General features: G+C 48.3%; 1 protein-coding gene across 3 annotated transcripts in view; it reads right to left on the bottom strand.

Annotated features, from left to right (window-relative positions):
- Positions 1-4,969: 4,969 nt before the first annotated feature.
- Positions 4,970-19,658, bottom strand: part of SMOC2 (SPARC related modular calcium binding 2) — a 160,621-nt gene continuing 145,932 nt past the window's right edge. For 2 of the 3 annotated variants that reach the window (XM_025422790.3, XM_025422791.3), the window contains exons 10-13: positions 15,430-15,529; positions 13,145-13,419; positions 8,919-8,956; positions 4,970-6,462 (exon numbers count right to left, since the gene is read on the bottom strand). In XM_025422790.3, the coding sequence (XP_025278575.1) occupies positions 6,445-6,462; positions 8,919-8,956; positions 13,145-13,419; positions 15,430-15,529 (431 nt within the window). In that variant the 3' untranslated portion in view covers positions 4,970-6,444. The remainder of the gene's footprint in view (positions 6,463-8,918; positions 8,957-13,144; positions 13,420-15,429; positions 15,530-19,658) is intronic. The other variant, XM_025422792.3, reaches the window with a different exon arrangement.

Genomic DNA, 19,658 nt, shown 5'->3' with positions numbered 1-19,658 from the left:
AAAATAAATTTGTGGGGAAGAAAATATATGGATTTGATTATGAAGGAGTTATTTATTTGATGTGAGAACTGAAATACAGACAATTCTTTGGTAAATCTAACTGTTTGAAATGGTGACCTAATCATGACCTAATTTAATGACATAATTGGTGTTTGCTAAAAGTGTGATGTCTGCTGTTAGAAGTGTATCCTTACAGACACATTTGGCCTGGGGATTCTCAGACTTAAAGGAAGAATGGATTCATAACAGGTCTTCCACATAAGGAATCCTCAACAGCCCTTGTGAGTCTCTAGCAAATTTTAGCTGAGCCCCAGAAACACATTGCAAGCAATGGAGACAAAAAGAGCAACTTCTAGAAATGCAAAAAAGGGTAAAATTGTTCAAAATTTGGTGAAAGAATGATCAAAGCGACTGACAAATGTGGAGAGCTGTTGTGAGTTCGGAATGACACTGTGGGACGTGAATCTGTGACACCGCGGCATGCCCAACGTGAATGGTGGTGAGGCAGGAAGACTTCCCCTACCCGCTCTCGCAGGGCTGCGACATTAGCTCCTCACTGAGAAGCTTCCCCATCAATGTGTCCAATTTTCTGTTATCACTATTTTCCTTTCTCTGCAATATATTCTGATAATCATAATAAATGACAGGTTATTTATTTCTAAATATTTCACTCAATAGATATACTTTCCAGGCAAATATATTTGGAAAAATAAAAAATAACTACACTAAATGTAGACAGACAGGGATGAAGTGGAGGACATAGTCTTATATTTCCTACTCAAAATGTTCATGGAATAACGGGGTCATCTTCAACCATCCAAATAGTTTTCCAGAGCTTCTTTCATGTGATTAGTATGTGCTTTGAGGAATGGTGAATGTCTGAGTACAGGCTCTGGGTGGAGGACCTGATGCAATGTAAGTGGCATGTTCAGGAAGGGCTCCGTCGAGGGGCTGCAGCCTTCCTGGTTTGCTCCAGTTAAGTGGTGGCATGCAAGAACTGCCGTCCACTGCAGGTCTGAATGCTGCGACTGGGATGTTCTGCTTCTATTTTATTCCTCTTTCCTCAACTGGAGGAGTTCAGCGGAAGGCTCAGCGAGTACGTAGCCCAGCGTCAGAACATCTGGAAATCACTGTCAGCAGCTTTTGTTTAGATGCAACGTTGGCGGGAGTCACTCTTGTTGTGCACATGGCCCTCCAGCTTACACCTGCCTGGCTCTGATCAGAGCAGGACCAACAGCTCAGCTCAGAAATGCTGTTTCCTTAATTTTTTTTTATTCAAGTTTAATAACATACAGTGTCATATTACTTTCAGGCGTACAATACAGTGGTTCAGCAATTCTGTATATGATGCTGTGCTTGTCACCATACACGTCCTCCTAGTCCCCTCAGTGCTATTTCTTTCACCATTAAAAGAAAAACCCACTACCAAACCAAATCCCAAACCCATCTTAAAACACATTAAATTATTTATGGTATCTTACTTTTTAGAAATGTGTTTCTTTTATTATAACAAGGCTCAGTTAATAAAATTACTAACCAAATTAGAAAGACCATTCTCTTCGATGAAAAAGTAAAAGACTCACCATATTTTAAGTAATAAAAACTGAGGTCTTCTATTATAACACTCAGAGAATCATGAATATGTGCCTTTAAACTAAAACAGTCAGCGTCTTACCCCAAGGCACACTTACAAGATCCTTAGAAGCAATAAAAAGCCACCTTTCCTCTTAACTACGGTAGCCACAGTTAATTGAAAAGGCGATATAAAAACAGGCTGGTGAGGAATATAAAAATTCCATCTTTTTCAACAAAGAAACAATATATTCAGAGCATAATTTCCACTTTAATTCAAGGAAACAAAATATTTGTCCTGAAGTTAAAAAATTAATAACAAGATGTATAAAACCTTTCTGCTAGGAAACACACATGAATTGAATTAAGTTGTCAACTTTATCAGTACTTAACCTCCAGATGTCCAGAGAAAAGAAGGTATTTATTTCGCATAAAATATATAAGATGGAATAAAAATTATTATGAGTGTACCATTAAATATCAGAGGGTGGCTGTGGCAAACATCGCTGCCTGCCAGTAACTGCTTTCCCCTCGGCTTTCTCAACAGAACTCCTGCTTTGTCCCTGGCGGCAAATGTGCAGCTAAAGCTAAAGCTAGGGATGTAGATGACATGTGTCGGCAGCAATGACATTTATTGGAAGCCTATTGGCTGGGCTCAGGGAAGCTGTGAGGTATAAAATGTGCCACATTCAGTGGGCACAACCCTTTGCCTGTCCCCCCACCCTCTGTCGTGTCTGGTGGCCTGTGCAAAGACGTGGGAACCCTCAGGCAATATACAGGAGCAAGCCTCACTCTCAAATGGCATCAACCTGGCCTATGTGCAGTCTGTTGGCTCGTGATGGGAGGAAACTGGCTCATATGCTTGGCTTTCTAGTCCCTGTTTTTTATAAATAAAGTCAGTTCCCAAACAAAAATTCCCATATTTCCATCCTGAGGGAATTTCTTTCTGTAGGAATGACCTGGCCTTTTTACCCTGATATGGGTTGTTCAGGGTTTCAGATTCAAGTTTCCCTGTTCTTGATACTTTCCTAAGGGGGGAGACTCAGAATCACTTGGTACAGAAGCGTCCCAACATGTAAGTTTAAGTTCATAATGCCATCATTTAAATGCCTGTTTTATACCAAACAGGTCACATTGTCGGTAAATGGTGATGCCTTCAGTTTTGTTTTTCCAGCATGTCTGTGCTCCTACTCTGCACACTGACATGCATTCCCTCCTGTATCTGCTCAGTTGCACCACTGAACGTTGAGCATTGCTAACAAGAGGTTCAGGAGACACTTGTGTGTAAGACTGCAGTCCAGGTGGCAGGTCTTCCCTACCATAAATAAGGTTTCATTCCCACACCCTGCCTTGGCCTCCTGGTGGGCAGCATGCCTCTTCCTGCCCTGTGATTTGTTCTGAGCCATGTGATGGGCTCTGGCCAGTAGACATGAGCAGACAGGTCATAAACTAAGGCTTGAATGTGATTGTGCTCATTGGGCTTATTGGATGTGGCTTCATCCACAGCCATGCAGGAACATGCCCCTGATGGCCTACTGGGCCACAGAGAGTGAGGGAATGGGGCACACCTGCATCTAGTGTTAGGCACGAAGGAGTGTCAAGCTGAGCCCAGACTAGACTGCCAACCCCAGCCAACACAAAGCAATATGAACAAGAATAAACAAGGGCTGTTCTAAGCCATGAATCTTAGAGTGGCTTATTGACAGCATTTTAGTAAAAGAAGGCTAAAATAACTTTTTAGAATGAAGAAATAACAAAACTGGCTAAATATCTAATTAGTCAAAAAGGCTTTTTACAGTTTTGATCCATGTAGTATTATATGATTAGGGAGAAAACCATCATCATCACCATCCCTATCGTTGCCATCACCATCATCACTATCATCACCATCACCATCATCACCATCGTCATCAGCATCACCACCATTGTCACCACCATCACCATCATCACCATAAGGCCCTGACTTTAGCGCCACATGCATTCTTACTTTCTGGGGCAGCTTTGTTGCTTGCTTGATGTCTCTGTCCCCTTGGCAGTTCATGATTATGTCAGTCATTTCTGTGCACTGATTCAAAAAAAGCTGATGACTTTCGCCTTGATAACTTTAAAACATGCCAGATATAACATTTATGGGCATGATTTGTGAGTTGCTCAGTATACTTCTAAAAAATCCCTAACTTGGAGGTTTTTTTTTTTTTTTTTTAAATTTTTATTTATTTATGGTAGTCACAGAGAGAGAGAGAGAGAGAGAGGCAGAGACACAGGCAGAGGGAGAAGCAGACTCCATGCACCAGGAGCCCGACGTGGGATTCGATCCCGGGTCTCCAGGATCGCGCCCTGGGCCAAAGGCAGGCGCTAAACCGCTGCGCCACCCAGGGATCCCGGAGGTTTTTGACAAGGATGCAGGAGACCCTTTTTAAACATGAGCAGAGTCGGGGAGGGAGGCATCTATCACTGAAAATGACCTCACTAGGTATGTAAAGGAAAAGAGATTTCTGTTTTAGATTTGAAATCTTCACGCTTTGCAGCAGGAACCATCTGCTCCAGGGCATGCACCCCGGCTCACTACCTTCCATGCCCACCTGTACTCTCCTGCTCACCCCTCCTTATTGGAGCTCTTTCAGCAACTTGAACCCTTCACCCTCTCCTCCCTGCTCTAGAACCCTGTCCAGGGCCCACTCCATCTATGAGCATTTCCCAAGGGCTGGGTTTCCCTTCTCCATTCCCGGTATGGTCTTTCCTGCACGACTGACTTGCTAAGATTGAGCTTTACAAAGATCACTCTTTTCTGAGTAGAGAGAAAACTGTGCAAGAGTGAAAATCTTAGCAGAAGGCAGTAGAGAATTCTAAAGGAAGCATGAGTGCTTAAAAAGCGACAGCAACATCCCAACTAAAACGTTTGGGAGCCCAGCCTGGGACGGGACATTGGGACTGGAAAGAAAAGGAGAGCTGGCCTCAGGTTTCTAGTTTGGGGCTTAGTGAACAGCAACAGCTTTAATCAAAATAAGAACCTTCTTTGTTCCTTCTGTAGCCTGCCACAGCATCTGGCAGCATGAGGTGTATTCGGCAGCCCTCGCTCAGGTCTTCACAAGTGAGTGACTGCTTCCCGTGATGGGGCCAAACACTATATCCTTTGTGCCAGGCCCCGAGCAGGGCACAGTCCCACTTGCACGATCTTCACCTGGAGGTGCATTCCGCCAACCTCCCTGTTTTATGGAGCAGGAAACTAAAGCACAAAAGTTTTAAGTAACTTGTCCAAACTCACAGCGCTGGAGGGGCAGAGCCAGGATTCATTCACTGCAGCCCAGAACTGCTGCCTTTGCCTCCTCGACCGAGACAGCGTTAGGATTCAGCAATTAGAGATGGCTGTTTGCCGGAAAGAAAACAGTAAGCAGGGTTTTTGATAGCATATTTTATTTGAATCTAAGAAAAAAAATGATTAAATTCGAAGTTCAGAAATATAAAGGGTTATCCAATAAATTTAGGATCTTAACTGTTTCTTAAACAATGATGACACACACTTAAGCTGGTTCTGTGGCTCCCAAGTTTCGGGTTTTACTTCCGTACAGTTTAAATAAGTAAGAAGCCTCATAAAATATCTTCATGCAGACGCACAGAGATCATTTTACATGACGTGTGTTGGGGGATTTGGGGCCGTGAAGATTGTTTTTCCAACCAAAAGTTGGAGCTGAAATAGCATCGCAACTTGGCCCACACAGCCCTCGGACCGTCCTCCAAATGGCTCCATCGAGCCAGGGGACGCTTGCTGGGGGCCGCTGGTTGTAGCTGCGGGCTGGTCCTGCTGCTCACGCTGTGGACATTCAGCTCCTGACCCTGCTCTCTCAAGTGCCACTCGGGTGAATTTCCTGAGGCCACCAGGAAAGAAGGAAGCTGGGGACCTGCAGGCACTTGTTCAGCATCTAGCACATGGCTGATTTGTGCTGGCTGAGCCTTCTCTAAGGAGCACACCCCAAATTTGTTCAGGTGGTGATTTAACGTTGCAATAGGCCCCAGAGTGGCCCAGGGTGGGATGGCTAGTGGACACGTGTAAGAGAAGACGCAGGGCAGACAAGCGCTGGCGGGGTCACGCTCTGACTAAATCTACTTCTCTGAACGATGGGCCTGTTTACGCTGCTTCTGGACAGCAGGGGCAATCCTCTAGTATTTACTGCGTGATTAATCCAAGCCTCAGGCAAAGCTCAAACAGAAGCTTAAAAGGAAAAGCAGCACACCAAAGAGAGGTTGAAAAAATGGTCTTTTCTACCAGGGCGCTACCTGGAATGATCAGATTGCTTTAGTGGTTGCGTGACTCATCGCATGAACGGGATCTCTGCACAGCAAAACTAAACAAACTAACACAAAATTCCAAGAAGCAAACAAACCCATGCACTTGTTAGCTGTATGATGAGGACAGCAGCAGGTTGCAAACTTCTAGGGAAGCTTCCGGCGTAGATTCAAAAATGCTGTGGGCACAGCCGATCTCAAAGGAAGCGAACGTGGCTTGACTAGGAGTGAGTGCCCGGGGCGGGGAGGAAGGCACAGGGCGGGGACCGCGTGCCTGAGGCTAAGATTTCTACTATGTCAACATGTGTAGGATAAAGAAATTAAGCTCAAAGCCATTCAAAATACATCTCCACCAAGTACAGATTTCCAAGGTCAAAAGAGGACACATACATTGTATGTGATTAGTTTTCTGAAACCAGCCCTTCCATTTCACAGATTAAAGCAGTCTGTTTAAATATCTCATTTCTACAAAGTGAATTTACATTTAAAGTACAAAGTGCAAATACTATGTGTTTGTTTTTGTTTTTAATTGCTTTTTGGTGAGGGAGTCTCCCACATGTCTAGGAACCGCCTGGGATGTGTGAGCCACTATCCTTGCTTCCTTGGCTGAAAAAAAGAAACGGAGACATCATTAGGAAAAGCATCATTGGACATCCCTCCTCATCTGTGAAGACTAAGGCTTGCCTTCTAGGGATGACATAGTCGACCTGTTGATACAGGGCAAAACCAATATATTTCTTTTTAATGCAAAAAGAAAGAGTGCTGGTTTGATATTTTTGGGCGTAAGGATCAATAAAAATACAATGCAAACATTAAATTCCAAACACTTCCCTCCCTCTCAGTGATTAGGAATATCAGAAAGACCTACTGGCTGAGAAACTTAACATTTGCTTTAAATATCTCGATTCAGTACATTAAATGTTCCATGCAGTCTCTTGTCACCTTGGATGTTATACAAGATAATTTTAATAATCTAACTTATGCTTCAAGTTTAATAAAGGCATCATTGATTTTTAATTTTTCTTCTCATCCTTTCCATTTATAAGTTTATCTCCCCAGGAAGAAATGCAACTTGAAAAGTTTATTTGCTAATTACAGGAATTCTGCACCCTGGCTGCCAGTTGAAAGCAATTTGGGATGAAAAGGAAAAGCAATCTACCATCTTCTAGATCTAATTTTCCAAGGGTACCAATTGATCAAGGGTACCGATATGAATTGATCCATGTATCTGCTTCATCATTTAAAATAATTAAACTTAAACACTTAGAAGGCTTCTGGGCTGGTTTTCCTCCTCACGATAAAAATACTAGTAGGTAGTTGGAAGAGAAAGGAGCGTATCTCCTGCTTGGAGCTAATGGGAAGTTCTGTTTTGATTTGTTGTGGTTAAAGATAAGCCATCAGCGGATTCCTCGGTTCTGGAAGCGTGTCAGAACTGTTGCAGGAGGGGCGCCTGGGTGGCTCAGTGGTTGAGCGTCTGCCTTTGGCTCAGGTCATGATCCCTGGTCCTGGGATCGGGTCTTGCATCAGGGAGCCTGCTTGGTGGGGAGCCTGGTTCTCTATCCCCCTCTGCTGCTCCCCTGCTCCTGTGCTCTCTGTCTCTCACTTCTATCAAATAAATACATAAAATCTTAAAAAAAAAAAAAAAAACCTGTTGGAGGAGACGGGGCTGACATCCTAGCCCACATCCACATCGATGTGGGGGCATGGAGGCCCACCAGGGACGTGAGATATTCAGAAAGCTCCACTCGCTGTCTGATCCAGTACTGGCTCCGGTATCATCCCAACTCCCCTTTATCCAACATTTCCTGTCTGGTTATTCACATAGTGAAAGATTTTGGTGCTCGGTCCTATTGTTTATTCTTCAAAGAAACATCTATGGCCTTCAGTCATTTTATCATGTGCAAGCCACAGCTGGCCTTGGCCGGGGACTTAATCCAAGGGTCACAGTTTACATCAATGGCTGGGAAGTCAGTCCCTATTCGAACACCATAAAAAGAGCTGGAGAAGCTGCTCTGGCTCCGTTTTCTGGGAAAGAGCCGAAGAGGGAGGCTCGCATCTTGAGCAGAGTTTACTCGCGGTCGAGAGCAGTGCATGTGTGGCAGTTGTCACTACTGCAGGCACCTGACCTGCGCTAACGGCTTTCAGGCCAGCCCTGTTCTAAAGCATAAGTGATTTGTGGTAGGACTTAAGAAGCTAAAACCCTAAACACTCGCTAAACAAAGAAAACCATATCACATGGCTTTCCTAATGAAATGGTTTCAAGTTACATTGAAGGTGTGCACTGGAGGTCTCCACTTAAAACCCACAACAAATGCAGGGCTTGCCTTAGGAAATGTCAACTGACATCAAACAGGGAAGACCAAATAAATTACAAATTGGCGAGTGGTCATAAGGAGGGAGGATTTTGCCTTGGCTTTGAGGGAGGGAGAAATGCATCCACACCTGTTGATCCTCTGGAAAATATTCTAGACTTTGGACAGGTGTGCATGGGGTGCTGGGGAAAGCCAGCACAATTATCTGCTTTAATTGCACCTGCAGAGACACAGGAGTCAGAAACACAGAAATATGTTTGTAAACACACACAGGCGGGGAAACTGAAAATCCCTTTTGGAGCAGAAGATAGTCTCATTAAGATCCCCAGATGAAAAGAGAACATTCACCTGAATGCCCAGAGGGTCTCCTGTCCCTGCAATCTCCTTAACAGATGGTAAGAAATAAATTGCAAGACCCTGGATAATTGTTTGTAAAAAAAAAAAAAAAAAAAAAAAAAAATTCCACAAAACAACCAGTTTTGAATTTTTTCTAAAAATATCACAAACGATTGAAATTTCAAAAAGAAAAAAAAGACAAAATCTTTAAGTTGATGACTTCACAAGTTGATGATTTTGATGGAATTTTGAGGCTATTTTTAGCCTCATGGGGGTATCTGTATGTTATGTTGCCTCTCCTGGATGGTTTCCTTTTTGGGAAGGCACTTTCCAAATCTACAGGACCCTAAGCTGTCAATGCCTATGATTAAACCGGTAAATCATTAATGCTAAAATACAGACGATAATACTCACCTGTCTATTAGAGGCGCTTTCAGCATTAGCTCTAGGGGCTAAGGGGGGAAAGAAAAAAGACACTATTAAAAACCAAATACTCTTTAGCTCATGAAAGTTTCAATATAATTTTTCAGGAAAAGATCAAAATCACTCTAAGAAAGTGATTTACAAGAGAAAACTTGCAAACTTATTTATAAGAGAAAATGGGAATAGAGAGAAAGCACAGGTTATCTGTGGTGGCTTATAAATTCATGATGTACACACTTCCTCAAATTACAGATGCTCTAGTCCAAACATAGAAAAATGTTTCTAAACATTTTTTACCAAAGCTTGCAAAGCACAGTGGACTCACCCGAGACCTTTCCGACCCTGTGAAACTCTCCCAGGGGGTGCGAGGGCCTAGGCAGTGTGGAACACCAGATCTTTGACATCTCCTGGGTGTTTCATATTTAAATCATGAGAAACTAACATGTCCAGCTCAAAATAAGTTTTCTAAATCCTTGAGGGAAATGGAAGGTGGAGGGAGATGACTGAGATGCATAGTGGTTGCCCTGTGGCCTCACGGTAGGAGGCTCAGACCCGGCCCCACGGTCACCTCCCACGTCCCTCGGGCACTCCTGGGGTCCAGCTCCTTAGCACCTGCCTTCCTCCCTGGCTCCTAGGATGACCGTCCACCTTCCCAGCTTCCCTCCTTCCTCCCCTCTGGCTCCTCCCACCCTCCCGGCCCACTGAGAGGGCCACCCCAGCAAGGAGCCACAGGCAGCAACACCACAGATAGAAATACGAGACCACCAGAGAGAAGAGGACTGTTTCATAGCCACCTGCCTGGTGTGGCGTTCAGGGACAGTCAGGAGTGTTCACATCATAGGTACAACTGCTACCGACTGCTCCGGGCGACCCAGGAGAGGACAATCTGTCCGTCAGGCAGTGTGCCTGGAAGGGACCCCGCTAGCATGGCAATTTGTTTGAAAGAGATAATTTGGTCAAAAATGAGTATTTCTTAATTGGCGAGTTTCTGTGTAACGGTCATTTTGGAGAATAACGGGGGAATGACACAATGTTCTGTGAATGTTTTTTTTTCTGAGTTATTTAGAAACATTTCCTTTCTTGGTTTTAGCATTTCTCAATAGTTCAGTTAATTCATTTTCTTTTCTACTTTTTTTTTTTTTTTTGCAATAGTGAAAATTTAGATCAAACCTTCCAATAACACATCCTTGGTTATATTCCAATACTTTACAGGCAAAATCTTGTGTAATATCGTAAAATAAGTGTGATTAGAAAGTACATGTATGTAGACCCCATCTTGTAGTGAAACGTCTTAGTACATGCACGCAGGTGGGTATCCACACAGAAATATTTCAGGGAAGGGTACAGGCTCGGGTCTGATTATGACGGAGAAAAATGGCATTCTATCTGGTTTTTATTTAATTTCTGAGTTTTCTTTTGTGTGTGTGTTTTCTTTTTAAGAATAAAACATACATTGCTAAGTGGTGAGTAAAGATGAAGGCAACAAGAGACACTGGTAACAGTTTGCATATTTAGAGAGTCCAAACTAACCCTCGCCTGAATATTTTTTTTTTTTTTTTTTTTTTTTTTTTTTTTTTTTACTTTTCAAAAGCAATTTCAAGGTACACAAGGCAGGAGCAAGGAATGAATTGGAAATGAAAATAATAGTAGGAAAGAAGTTAAATTCCTCCAGGGAAATAAGAGTTGCTAAAGCAACTAATTATGAATCCAAATCCCCGATGCTCATTTTTGACCAAATTGCCACGTTTACCAAATTTTTGCTGGTTTTCTTTTTTTTTTTTTTTTTTGGAGGAGGTTCATCAGCCATCTCCTTGGTTGTTAACATGCTAACATGACTGTAAACTTCAGATACATCCGCCTGCACAGAGCTACCCAGGAATTAAGCCCAGCCCTGCAGCAGTTGGGGTTTCTGGTGAAGGGTGATGGTGTCAAGGGAGCCCATCATCGTTGCTGTGGCACTCACGCCCCTCCTCTGGGCACAGGTGGGGTGCGCTCCCGCCCTGTCCCTGCGTGAGTCCGGTGCATGCAGACGCCCAGATCGCACTCAGGATGCTGCACCGCCTAGAGCATCAGCCCCCCTGGGAACAGGTGGGTCCCTCGGCCCCTGGCGCCCCCACCCTCCTGGTGAACGCACGCTTCCCAGACGGAGCTTGTGCTCCGCATTGCCCCACATCAGGGGCAGAGCCAGCCTCCGGCCTGAGCCGCATGGTAACGGCCTGCAGCCCGCGGGGACCCGTGGGGACCCTCCAGGACCCCTGAGGCGGGGGAGATGCACTTGGGGGCCGCTGGCCACTCAGCACGGCCGTGCAGGGGTGGGGGGCAGCCTGGACGCCTGCAGCAGCGCACTGTTCCCTGCGGGGCCAGAGCCCACACAATCTCCACATCCCAGGTCCACTCCACCTCGGCGACCCGGGAAGGCGCTGAGTCCCCCCCGCCAAGGTCAGGATCTGTATTCCCCCCATTGTCCATGACACCTCCTGGGTAACTGAGGAGGTCACCCTGCCAGGAAGGGGCCTGTACTGTCCCGCCTGAACTCAGTCACTGGGGAGCCTCTTGGATGCTTTGCCAGCAGGGGACTTGCTGACCAGATGAGCTGGTCCCCAGAGACAGCAAACAACTCACCTGGGATCACACTTCCAGTTCTAAAGAAGCCCATCCAGAGCCCCTGTGCGGCTCTCACTCTCTGGGCCATGAGCCCCCCACCCTCATCACCCAGGGTGGGTACCAGACAACCAGCACCCCACTCTCATCACCGCCAGGGCAGGTACTAGACAACCAGCACCTCGCCCTCATCACCTCAGAGCAGGTACCAGACAACCAGTCCCCCACCCCCATCACCCCAAGGCAGGTAGACAAACAGCCCCCCTCCAGCAGTGTGAATTTGCCCAGTTGAGGCTCTTCTCTGGGCCGTCACACAGCTACAGTGCCTGTCAGGCTGCCACTTTCCCCGGCCGAGCAGGGTTTACCCGCTGGCTTCTTAGACGCCCGAGGGCCTGAGGTAGGACAGCATCCCCAGGGCTGGCCAGGGCACCCACTGGGTCTCCCCCAACATCCTGATGGCTGCACCCAGACATCCCTCCCACAGAGACCTCTGCTAGGCTCCTCAGCCCAAGCGCTGCGCTGCCTCCCTGGTCCAAGGGCCACACTTGGCACACAGTCACAGCCCCGGTGCGCCCTCCCCCTGCCTGCCAACTGTGAGACTCTGAGCCTGGCTCCATTCCCACCTGCACCCTGCAGGGTGAGCCAAGAGGGCAGCCCCGCGTCTTCGCCACTGGCCTCTGCTCCAGATTCTTCCAGGATAGCATGAGGTGCAAGCGTCACACACCCTGCACTCAAGGCTTCCAAACAAAGCCTAGTTTTTCTAAGACTAACTTCTCACAGAGACATTAGCAGGGACACAGATCCAGCCTGGACTCTGTGAAGCAGGATGGTGGCGAGTGACCATTGTGAAAAGAGCTGGGGACACAGGGACAAAGGAGAGACGGGAGCCACTGCTTCGGAAGCCGCCCCGAGGCCAGCTGCACAGTCAAGTGCAGACCTGGGAGGGCCTCGCGGAGCACGAAGAACTCACTCCCTGTCCTCTACCCTCAAGCCTGGTTTCTCCTTCAGAGGTGTTACTGACATCGGTAGTAGGAGAACAGAATCATGAAACACTGGTGACGCCTCTGCAAAGCCTCCCAGCACGTGCGCTGTGCCAATGGAGAAACCGAGTCCACCACATGCATGCAGCCAGCAGGCTCCGGCTACTGTAGGTCTGTCTCCACGGCAGTCGGTGTGGTCGGCCGGGCCACCTTCACAGGACGTGCTCGGCGGGTGAAACGGCTAACAGGGTGTTTTCAACTATCGACGTAGCTGGTCTGGGTAACAGGAATTATGCAACTGCCGATGAGCTGGCCCGCACGTGTGGCTGGAGTCCACACACAGGGGCATAGAGTGACTCCCAGTGGTTTCCAGATTGGCATCAAACACATTTGGAACGTCGCCACCAAGGCCGGAGCCAGAGGGCGCGTCTTCACACAACGCTCAGCTTCGCCCCAGTTGACCAGCCTCTCCCTCTGACGGGCTACGGCTGGTCTGTTATTATTTCTACAGACAAACGCCCTACAGGTAAGAGGCCCCCTCAGACGGAAAGGACAAGCTATGCTTAAAGAAGCCAATGGAGCAGGTGTCAAGACCTGATGCATCGCAAAGCACAAAACAACGAGAAAGGCTCTTACTAGGGTGCTTCTTTGCGTTTGCTTTACCTTCTTCTTTCGTCACCCCGAGGCAGCCCATCAGCTCTTGCACGGAGATGGATTTGTCGTTATTCACGTCACAGTATTCGACAAACTTCTTCACGCACTTTTTGGGCTTTGATTTTTTCCGAAGGAATCTCTTGAAGGGCTTAATCTCCTTTTTGCCAATGTCCCCGCTGGAGTTCTTATCGAGTAGCTTGAAGTACCAGTGGACCACCCTCTCCTCGAGGGTGTGGCTGGGGTCGGGTTCTGAGAGCCTGCAAGAGCACACAGGTCATCAGGCGCGGCCGGCCTCCCCCCGGCCTCGCCCGTCTACGGAGGGCGCGCCGTGCACCCCGACTCTCCTAGAAGGGGTGCCCCGCTCATCACGCCTACAGCGTGGGTGCCCAAGCCTGTGCGTTTCGCCATTCCGCAGAGCAATTTTTAAACATAATTTAGAGAAGGGAATTTAGCAAGAATACTTCACGCTGGTTTCAGAACTGCGGATGACACCATGAGTTTATGCGTGCATATGACACACTCGGTGTTGGCCAAGTCTTTAAGGACGGAAGCCCCCTTGTCCCAGGTTCTGGGCTCCAAGGAGCAGGCAGGTCACCTTGGGGCCCCAAGAGTCTCAACTCCTATAAGTGGGATTCACCAACAATCCCATTTTATACCACAGGGTAATGAAAGACGCAAGTAAAGATACACTTAAAGAGGTAACTAGACCTCTTCCCTTGGATTAAAACAAAGTTTGATATTTTAAGATACAAATCACTAAAAACTCTCCCAGAAGATCTGGCTTTGTGCCACACCTGTGAAAATGTCCCAGATGTCAGAGCGTGCCTTCTCCCTAAGGGGAAGAGGACAAATACAGGGCGCGAGCCCCTACGGGCCCTTTTGCTCCACTGGCTGCCACTGTCTAGACTCTACCGGCTTGGAGGAGCCCATGTTCCTGGGTGTGAAGGAAGTAACTTAGGAAAAATGCTCATGGGTATCAGGGCATTGGGATACTACTGAGTATTTCCAGACTTTCAGGGGAGCTCTTCACACACCAGTTCATTTACTGCCTTCAATTCTACTTTTTCAGCTTAGAGCACTCTTTCCAAGAATGTGTCAACTTGAAATATAGGTCTTTTTTTTCTTTTTTTGCTTTCTTAAGCTTAATTTACTGCCCGATTATAACATTTTCTATTAGCATTGCCTTTCTTTTTCATTTGTTGAATCTTACTCCTAAGGAAAGAGACAGAGAGGGGAGCCCATCAGCTGAGGAGACCAGAAAGCTTTAGATCATCCAGAAGAGGCGAGATTATCAGGGCTTTGCAGGCAGGAGTGGGGAGCAAGGCCAGTGCTCGAGGAGATAAACACAGAAAGATTCTCCTCCCTCTGAGAAGGAAGAGATAAATTGCTGTGAATTCTCAGGAGGGTCCAGTCCTGTGAAGTCAGGTCCAGGCAGTGCTGGGAGCTCCCTCACATCTGCAGGTAGCTACAGAAGAGCTTTGGGGAACCATAGGGGCTCACCCCGAAGCCCAAGCCCACGCATGCAGAACACCTGCCATGTGTCCAAGGGGATCGCGTCCAGAGTCTCAGGGTCCCCCTTTGAGCAGTGTCAGCGTAAATAATGCCACTGTACACTTGGGTCTTAAGTTGGTAAGCCTTATGTTATGTGGGTTTTTCTATAGTAAATACATAGGGTATTGAAAACTTGAAATCCAACATTTTAATTCCAAGTATTAAAATTTACTTGATAGGAACACCTGGCTGGATTGGTGGATGAAGGTCTGCCTTTGGCTCAGGTCCTAATCCTGGGGTCCTGGGATTGAGTCCCACATCGGGCTCTCTACAGGGAGCCTGCTTCTCCCTCTGCCTGTGTCTCTGCCTCTTTCTGTGTCTCTCATGAATAAGTAAATAAAATATTTTTTAAAAATAAAGTCTACTCAATAGCTCTGAAATGCAAACCCAAGGCTCAAAGCCATCAGAACCAAAGGCCCTGCCTCCTGCCTCCTGCCTCCCGCCCACCCGCCTGCCACCACCTGGTGAGATGGCTGGGATCACTGGTTCTGGCTCTGCCCACTGTGACATGGCCCTCAGCGGCTTAATTGCATCACAGGGAAAACCTGCTAAACAAATCACCCCCAGACACATGGAGCAACTTGAAATTTTGGGAGAGGGCTCCTGCAGTGCTGAGAAGCTGACCTGCCCTGGAGACCTATCGGCTACACCGGCTTCCAGCTCTCAGGTTACTGGGGCTTATTCTCAGATCCTTGCTCCACGTTGATGTAACGTACCTGCCAGAGGAAGAGGGGTCGGAGACTGCGTGCACCATGTCGGTAGAGAGCGCGTCCAAGATGCTTGTCAGAAATTCATTCTTTTTGGCACCAGGACAACCTAAAGAAATAATGCACATACAATTTTTTTCATATTTCACAAAACCCACAGAGTAAAAGAGCTCTTTCTCTGTCATGGAAAGACAAGTTTAATATTTGGAAATTAGAATGCTGGGGTACCTTAATATTAATGAGCTCAGGTGAATGGTCATTAGCACACTGCAATACATATATTGATTTTGGATCACAATTTTTTTAAAGGATTTATTTATTTATTTATTTATTTATTTATTTATTTATTTGAGAGAGAGCATATGTGCATGTGCAGGCATGTGAGGGAGGGAGGGGCAAGTGGAGGGGGAGACAATCCTCAGACACACTCCCTACTGAGCACAGAGTCCAACCTCAATCTCACAACCTATGAGACCATGACCTAAGTCAAAATCAAGAGTTGGACACTTGGCCAATGGAGTCACCCGGGCGCCCCTTTTGGATCATGATTCTTGTAAATGACAGTATCTAACTTAGTAACTAAGTCACTACACGGGAAGAAGAGATTTGCAGCACTGATATCCGCGCAGCGATCTCCGGTTGGTGCTGCCACTGGTCGACCTTGCGTATGAAGTCCTGGCGCTCAGAAGCATGGGGAGGTGCCCTGAGGTCGCTCTGCTGGAGCAAGACGAGGCTGAGTCCAGAGACCACATGGGCTCAAGACTGACTGCGCTTATGGGGAACTCACCTTCTTACAACATCCTTTCCTGCAAGACACCCCCCGGCCGGCAGCCCCAGTTCCCACACACTCACACGGCTGGGAACGCCCTGGACTCCCCACACTATTCTCCATCCTGTTCCAGGATGACGAGGACAAGAAGGGGAGCAGCAGGGGCCTGTTTTCCAGACGCTGGGCATGGGTAGGGCGGAGGTGCTGTCAGGGCAGGCTGGCCATCCAGACAACGACATGCTATGCCGTCACACGCGCTCCAGTTTTCATAAATTTCCCCCTTGACAATTGAGTTTCTGGTATAATTGTGCAAGTACTTGCTAGTTGCTGATAGCAGGAGTCCATTCACGCCGGTCTCTACCGCATTACGTACACATATCAGAGAACAGAAGTGAGTCCCCATCGAGGAGAGGAAGATAACAGTGAGGCAACTGAAAGGGTAGGTTCTACTCTGGAGGGAAAATGCACACCATTGGGAGAATGTTCCTTTTGAATAAAAATAATGGTCTACTTAGCTATTCTCTCTGGGAGGTTGCAGGTGTGTCGCACATGATCTGGAACCCGGGAGAACCTCCTGCATCTGGCCAGAGGACCGCGGCCTCAGCGGAGGCTCTCAAGGGCAGCGAAGCTGTGAGTGATAGGACTGGTGGATGCTAGACTGAATAGGACAACAGGCCGACCTGGCTCCCTGCCCCGGAGGGGTGGTCGGGAGCCCTGCTGCCCAGTAGAACCATCCAGCTCAGACAGGCACCAACGTGCAGGAGCGTCCTTGGGGTGGGGGGGGGGGAACAACCGACCGGCCCCAATGCCCCGGGTGCCTGCAGACCCCGATCCCTGGGATCCCCACCACTCATGAGCCTCAACACATCCGGGGAGGCACGTGTGAAGGTGAGGAAGACCGCGAGGTCTGGGAAGGCCTAGCATGTGGCTGACCTCAGCACAGAGCGGCTTTAAGAAAGGACGGTGCTTGTGTTGTGTGTGGAGGGCATGACCTCAGAGGGGACACAGCCAGCTGGTGTTTCTGCTGCTACCGTAATCACACACCCCCACACGGAGTAAAGCCGCACGCAGTTTCTAGTCAGAAATGACACCTATACTTTGGGAAACCAAGACTGCGGGCATGAGAAAGATTTAGGATTCTTTCATGCAAAAAAGAGTTAAAGCAAATGCTTACTTTACTTCTAAAACAAGAAATACTACATCAGTCCCGCTAAAGCCCTTTCTTGCTGTTACGTAACACAGACTGAATGGCACCCGTCTTCCTGCATGGGTATGGGCTCTACTTTGTAGTTCAGAGGTACTTTGGTCCAAAAAAGAACACTTTTCATTTTTATTTGCAAAGACATTGAACTTCGTTTTAAACAAAGAAAATAAAAACTGAGTTGTTCTCAGAAAGACAAAGCTGCCACACCTGCAAAGCTTCCTGGAGGCGAGCTCAGTCCCGCACTCCGAGGCCCAAGCGCCGGCTACACTTAGCAGGGTCTGCACACACCAGTCCGCCTGCGGGGGGCACGCTCAGGCCACACGTGGCACTCGCCCCACGGATATTCGCTGAGACCCTAACAAACGTGCTGGGTCCATGGTAGCCATCGCAGCAGATGGAGTGGGCGTCCTGAGTCTGGCAGGACCTGGTAGGACCAGGCTCCTAACCTCCCTGGACTTGGGAGGCCGGGGAGTAAGCATGCGGGAATGGGGGTGCCGTGTCCCAATTATGGAGCAGGGGGTCCGCCGCCACGAGGGCTCGGCGAACACAGTCCCATGGTCCCTGAGAGTCCGTCGGCCTAGGGGCAGGGGAGGGGAGGCAGCGGGGGGAAGGGGCCCGGCCTCCACTTACTGTCCCCGTCCAGGCACCGTCGCCTTGTTCAGTGGCTACTTTTGAGAGGACACCCCTCTTGGAGCGGAGAGTCCTTGTCCTAGTCACCCTGGAATGCTGTTTGTCACTGCATGACATGGATCGATTGTAGCTCAAAGCCATTTCTCAGGAAAGAAGGCAAATGAAAATGTAAAACAAGACGAAATCAGAAGGAAAAAATTCAGAGCTCTTTGAGCAAATTCTCATTGCACGTAAAGTGACAGAAGCGCGAAATGGAAATGTGAAACGGACCAGGTCCTGCAGATGTACAAAAGCAGCGACAGGCCCGAGGCAGAGGGAGCGCGTCCCCAGGGTGCAGGGGGTGGGGTCCTCCTACGGGGAAGCAGGGACACAGGCTCCGTCTCTGTGCTGAGGGCCACTGGTCAGAGCCACACAGGCGGGGGCCGCGGTGGTGGTGAGGGCTTCTGGGGCCCGCAGACCCATGTGCACTCGGCCTCTGGGGCCTGGGGGGCCACATGCCAACAGGATGACCCCCAACAATGGATCCGGGGGCCCTGGCTCCGTGCTCACCTCCTTCTCCCCCTGCACAGCAGGCCCCAGGACAGCTCCACGGCCGCCCTGAAGCTGTTGCTGCTAAAACCACAGCCCGCAAGGCTCGACGATGGCGACACCGTCACTGTTTATGTCAGGACAGCTGTTGGCCGAGTGTGAAGCTGGCCCGGAGGCACAGTGCAGGGTGGCCCCACGAGGCGCGCAGGCGTGGTGTCCACGGGCAGACGGCTCGCAGCCACTTAGAGACGCGCTTGTAGGGAAAGAGGAAACCACACTGCCCTTCTCAAAGCTGCAAGCAGTCACTACACTAATTTATTTACAAATCTGTGGCGAAACAGAGCATGTGGCTTAGCCTGAAGATGCTCTGTTGATCCCATTTATCTGCAGAATCCAACTAAAATCGTTGGCACCCAATTGGGTTTCCGTGAAAACACTTGAGCGCTAATCCTGGTTTGGGACCGCAGTGCGTACGCTTCACTGTCCAGTGGCCACTGTCGTTGCTCTACAGCCGCTCACTCAGGCCGCGGACACGCTCAGTCAGCTGCCCACGTGCACCCACCGCCTGGCTCTCAGGGGCGCCTGGTTAAGGTTGGCACACATTAAAGATCACTTGATTTGCTGCCTTTCAAAATGAGTGAGTTCCTCACTTCCTGTGAAATGTCCTTATTTTCAAAAACAGAAGCTTTTTGTCTGGAAATTACCATTTCTTCTCTTCCATTTCTCTTTCAAACAGAAATCGATGCATCTGCAGGACTTCTGCCCCAATCACATCCTAACACTGCTCTCTGAATCAACGCTAGTGGGAGTCCCTTCCTTGCTGGCACCTGCCACACCCGGATGGCCGCCGAGTGGGGAATGATGGCTGCTTCCCCAGACCTCCATCAAGAGGAAAGCATTATGTGGAGAAAACCCATATTTTTGGACCCATGTCAGCCGACACTGACCCATGGGTGTGGTCTGAGCCCTGCTCAACAGGTGATCACGTGGGTTCCTGGGTCAGCAAAGTGGGAAGGGCACCAGGCCTATCCACCGGGTCCTTCTTTCAGAGTAGGTGGCCTTGTGGGGTAACTGACTCACCCGCTCTCAGGCATCTACAGCGAATGC

This window comes from Canis lupus, chromosome 1, assembly GCF_003254725.2.
Source record: "Canis lupus dingo isolate Sandy chromosome 1, ASM325472v2, whole genome shotgun sequence".
In the NCBI taxonomy this organism is placed as follows: domain Eukaryota; kingdom Metazoa; phylum Chordata; class Mammalia; order Carnivora; family Canidae; genus Canis; species Canis lupus.
Note: the sequence above shows the minus strand (reverse complement) of the source record. Positions and strands in the feature narration are given on the sequence as shown.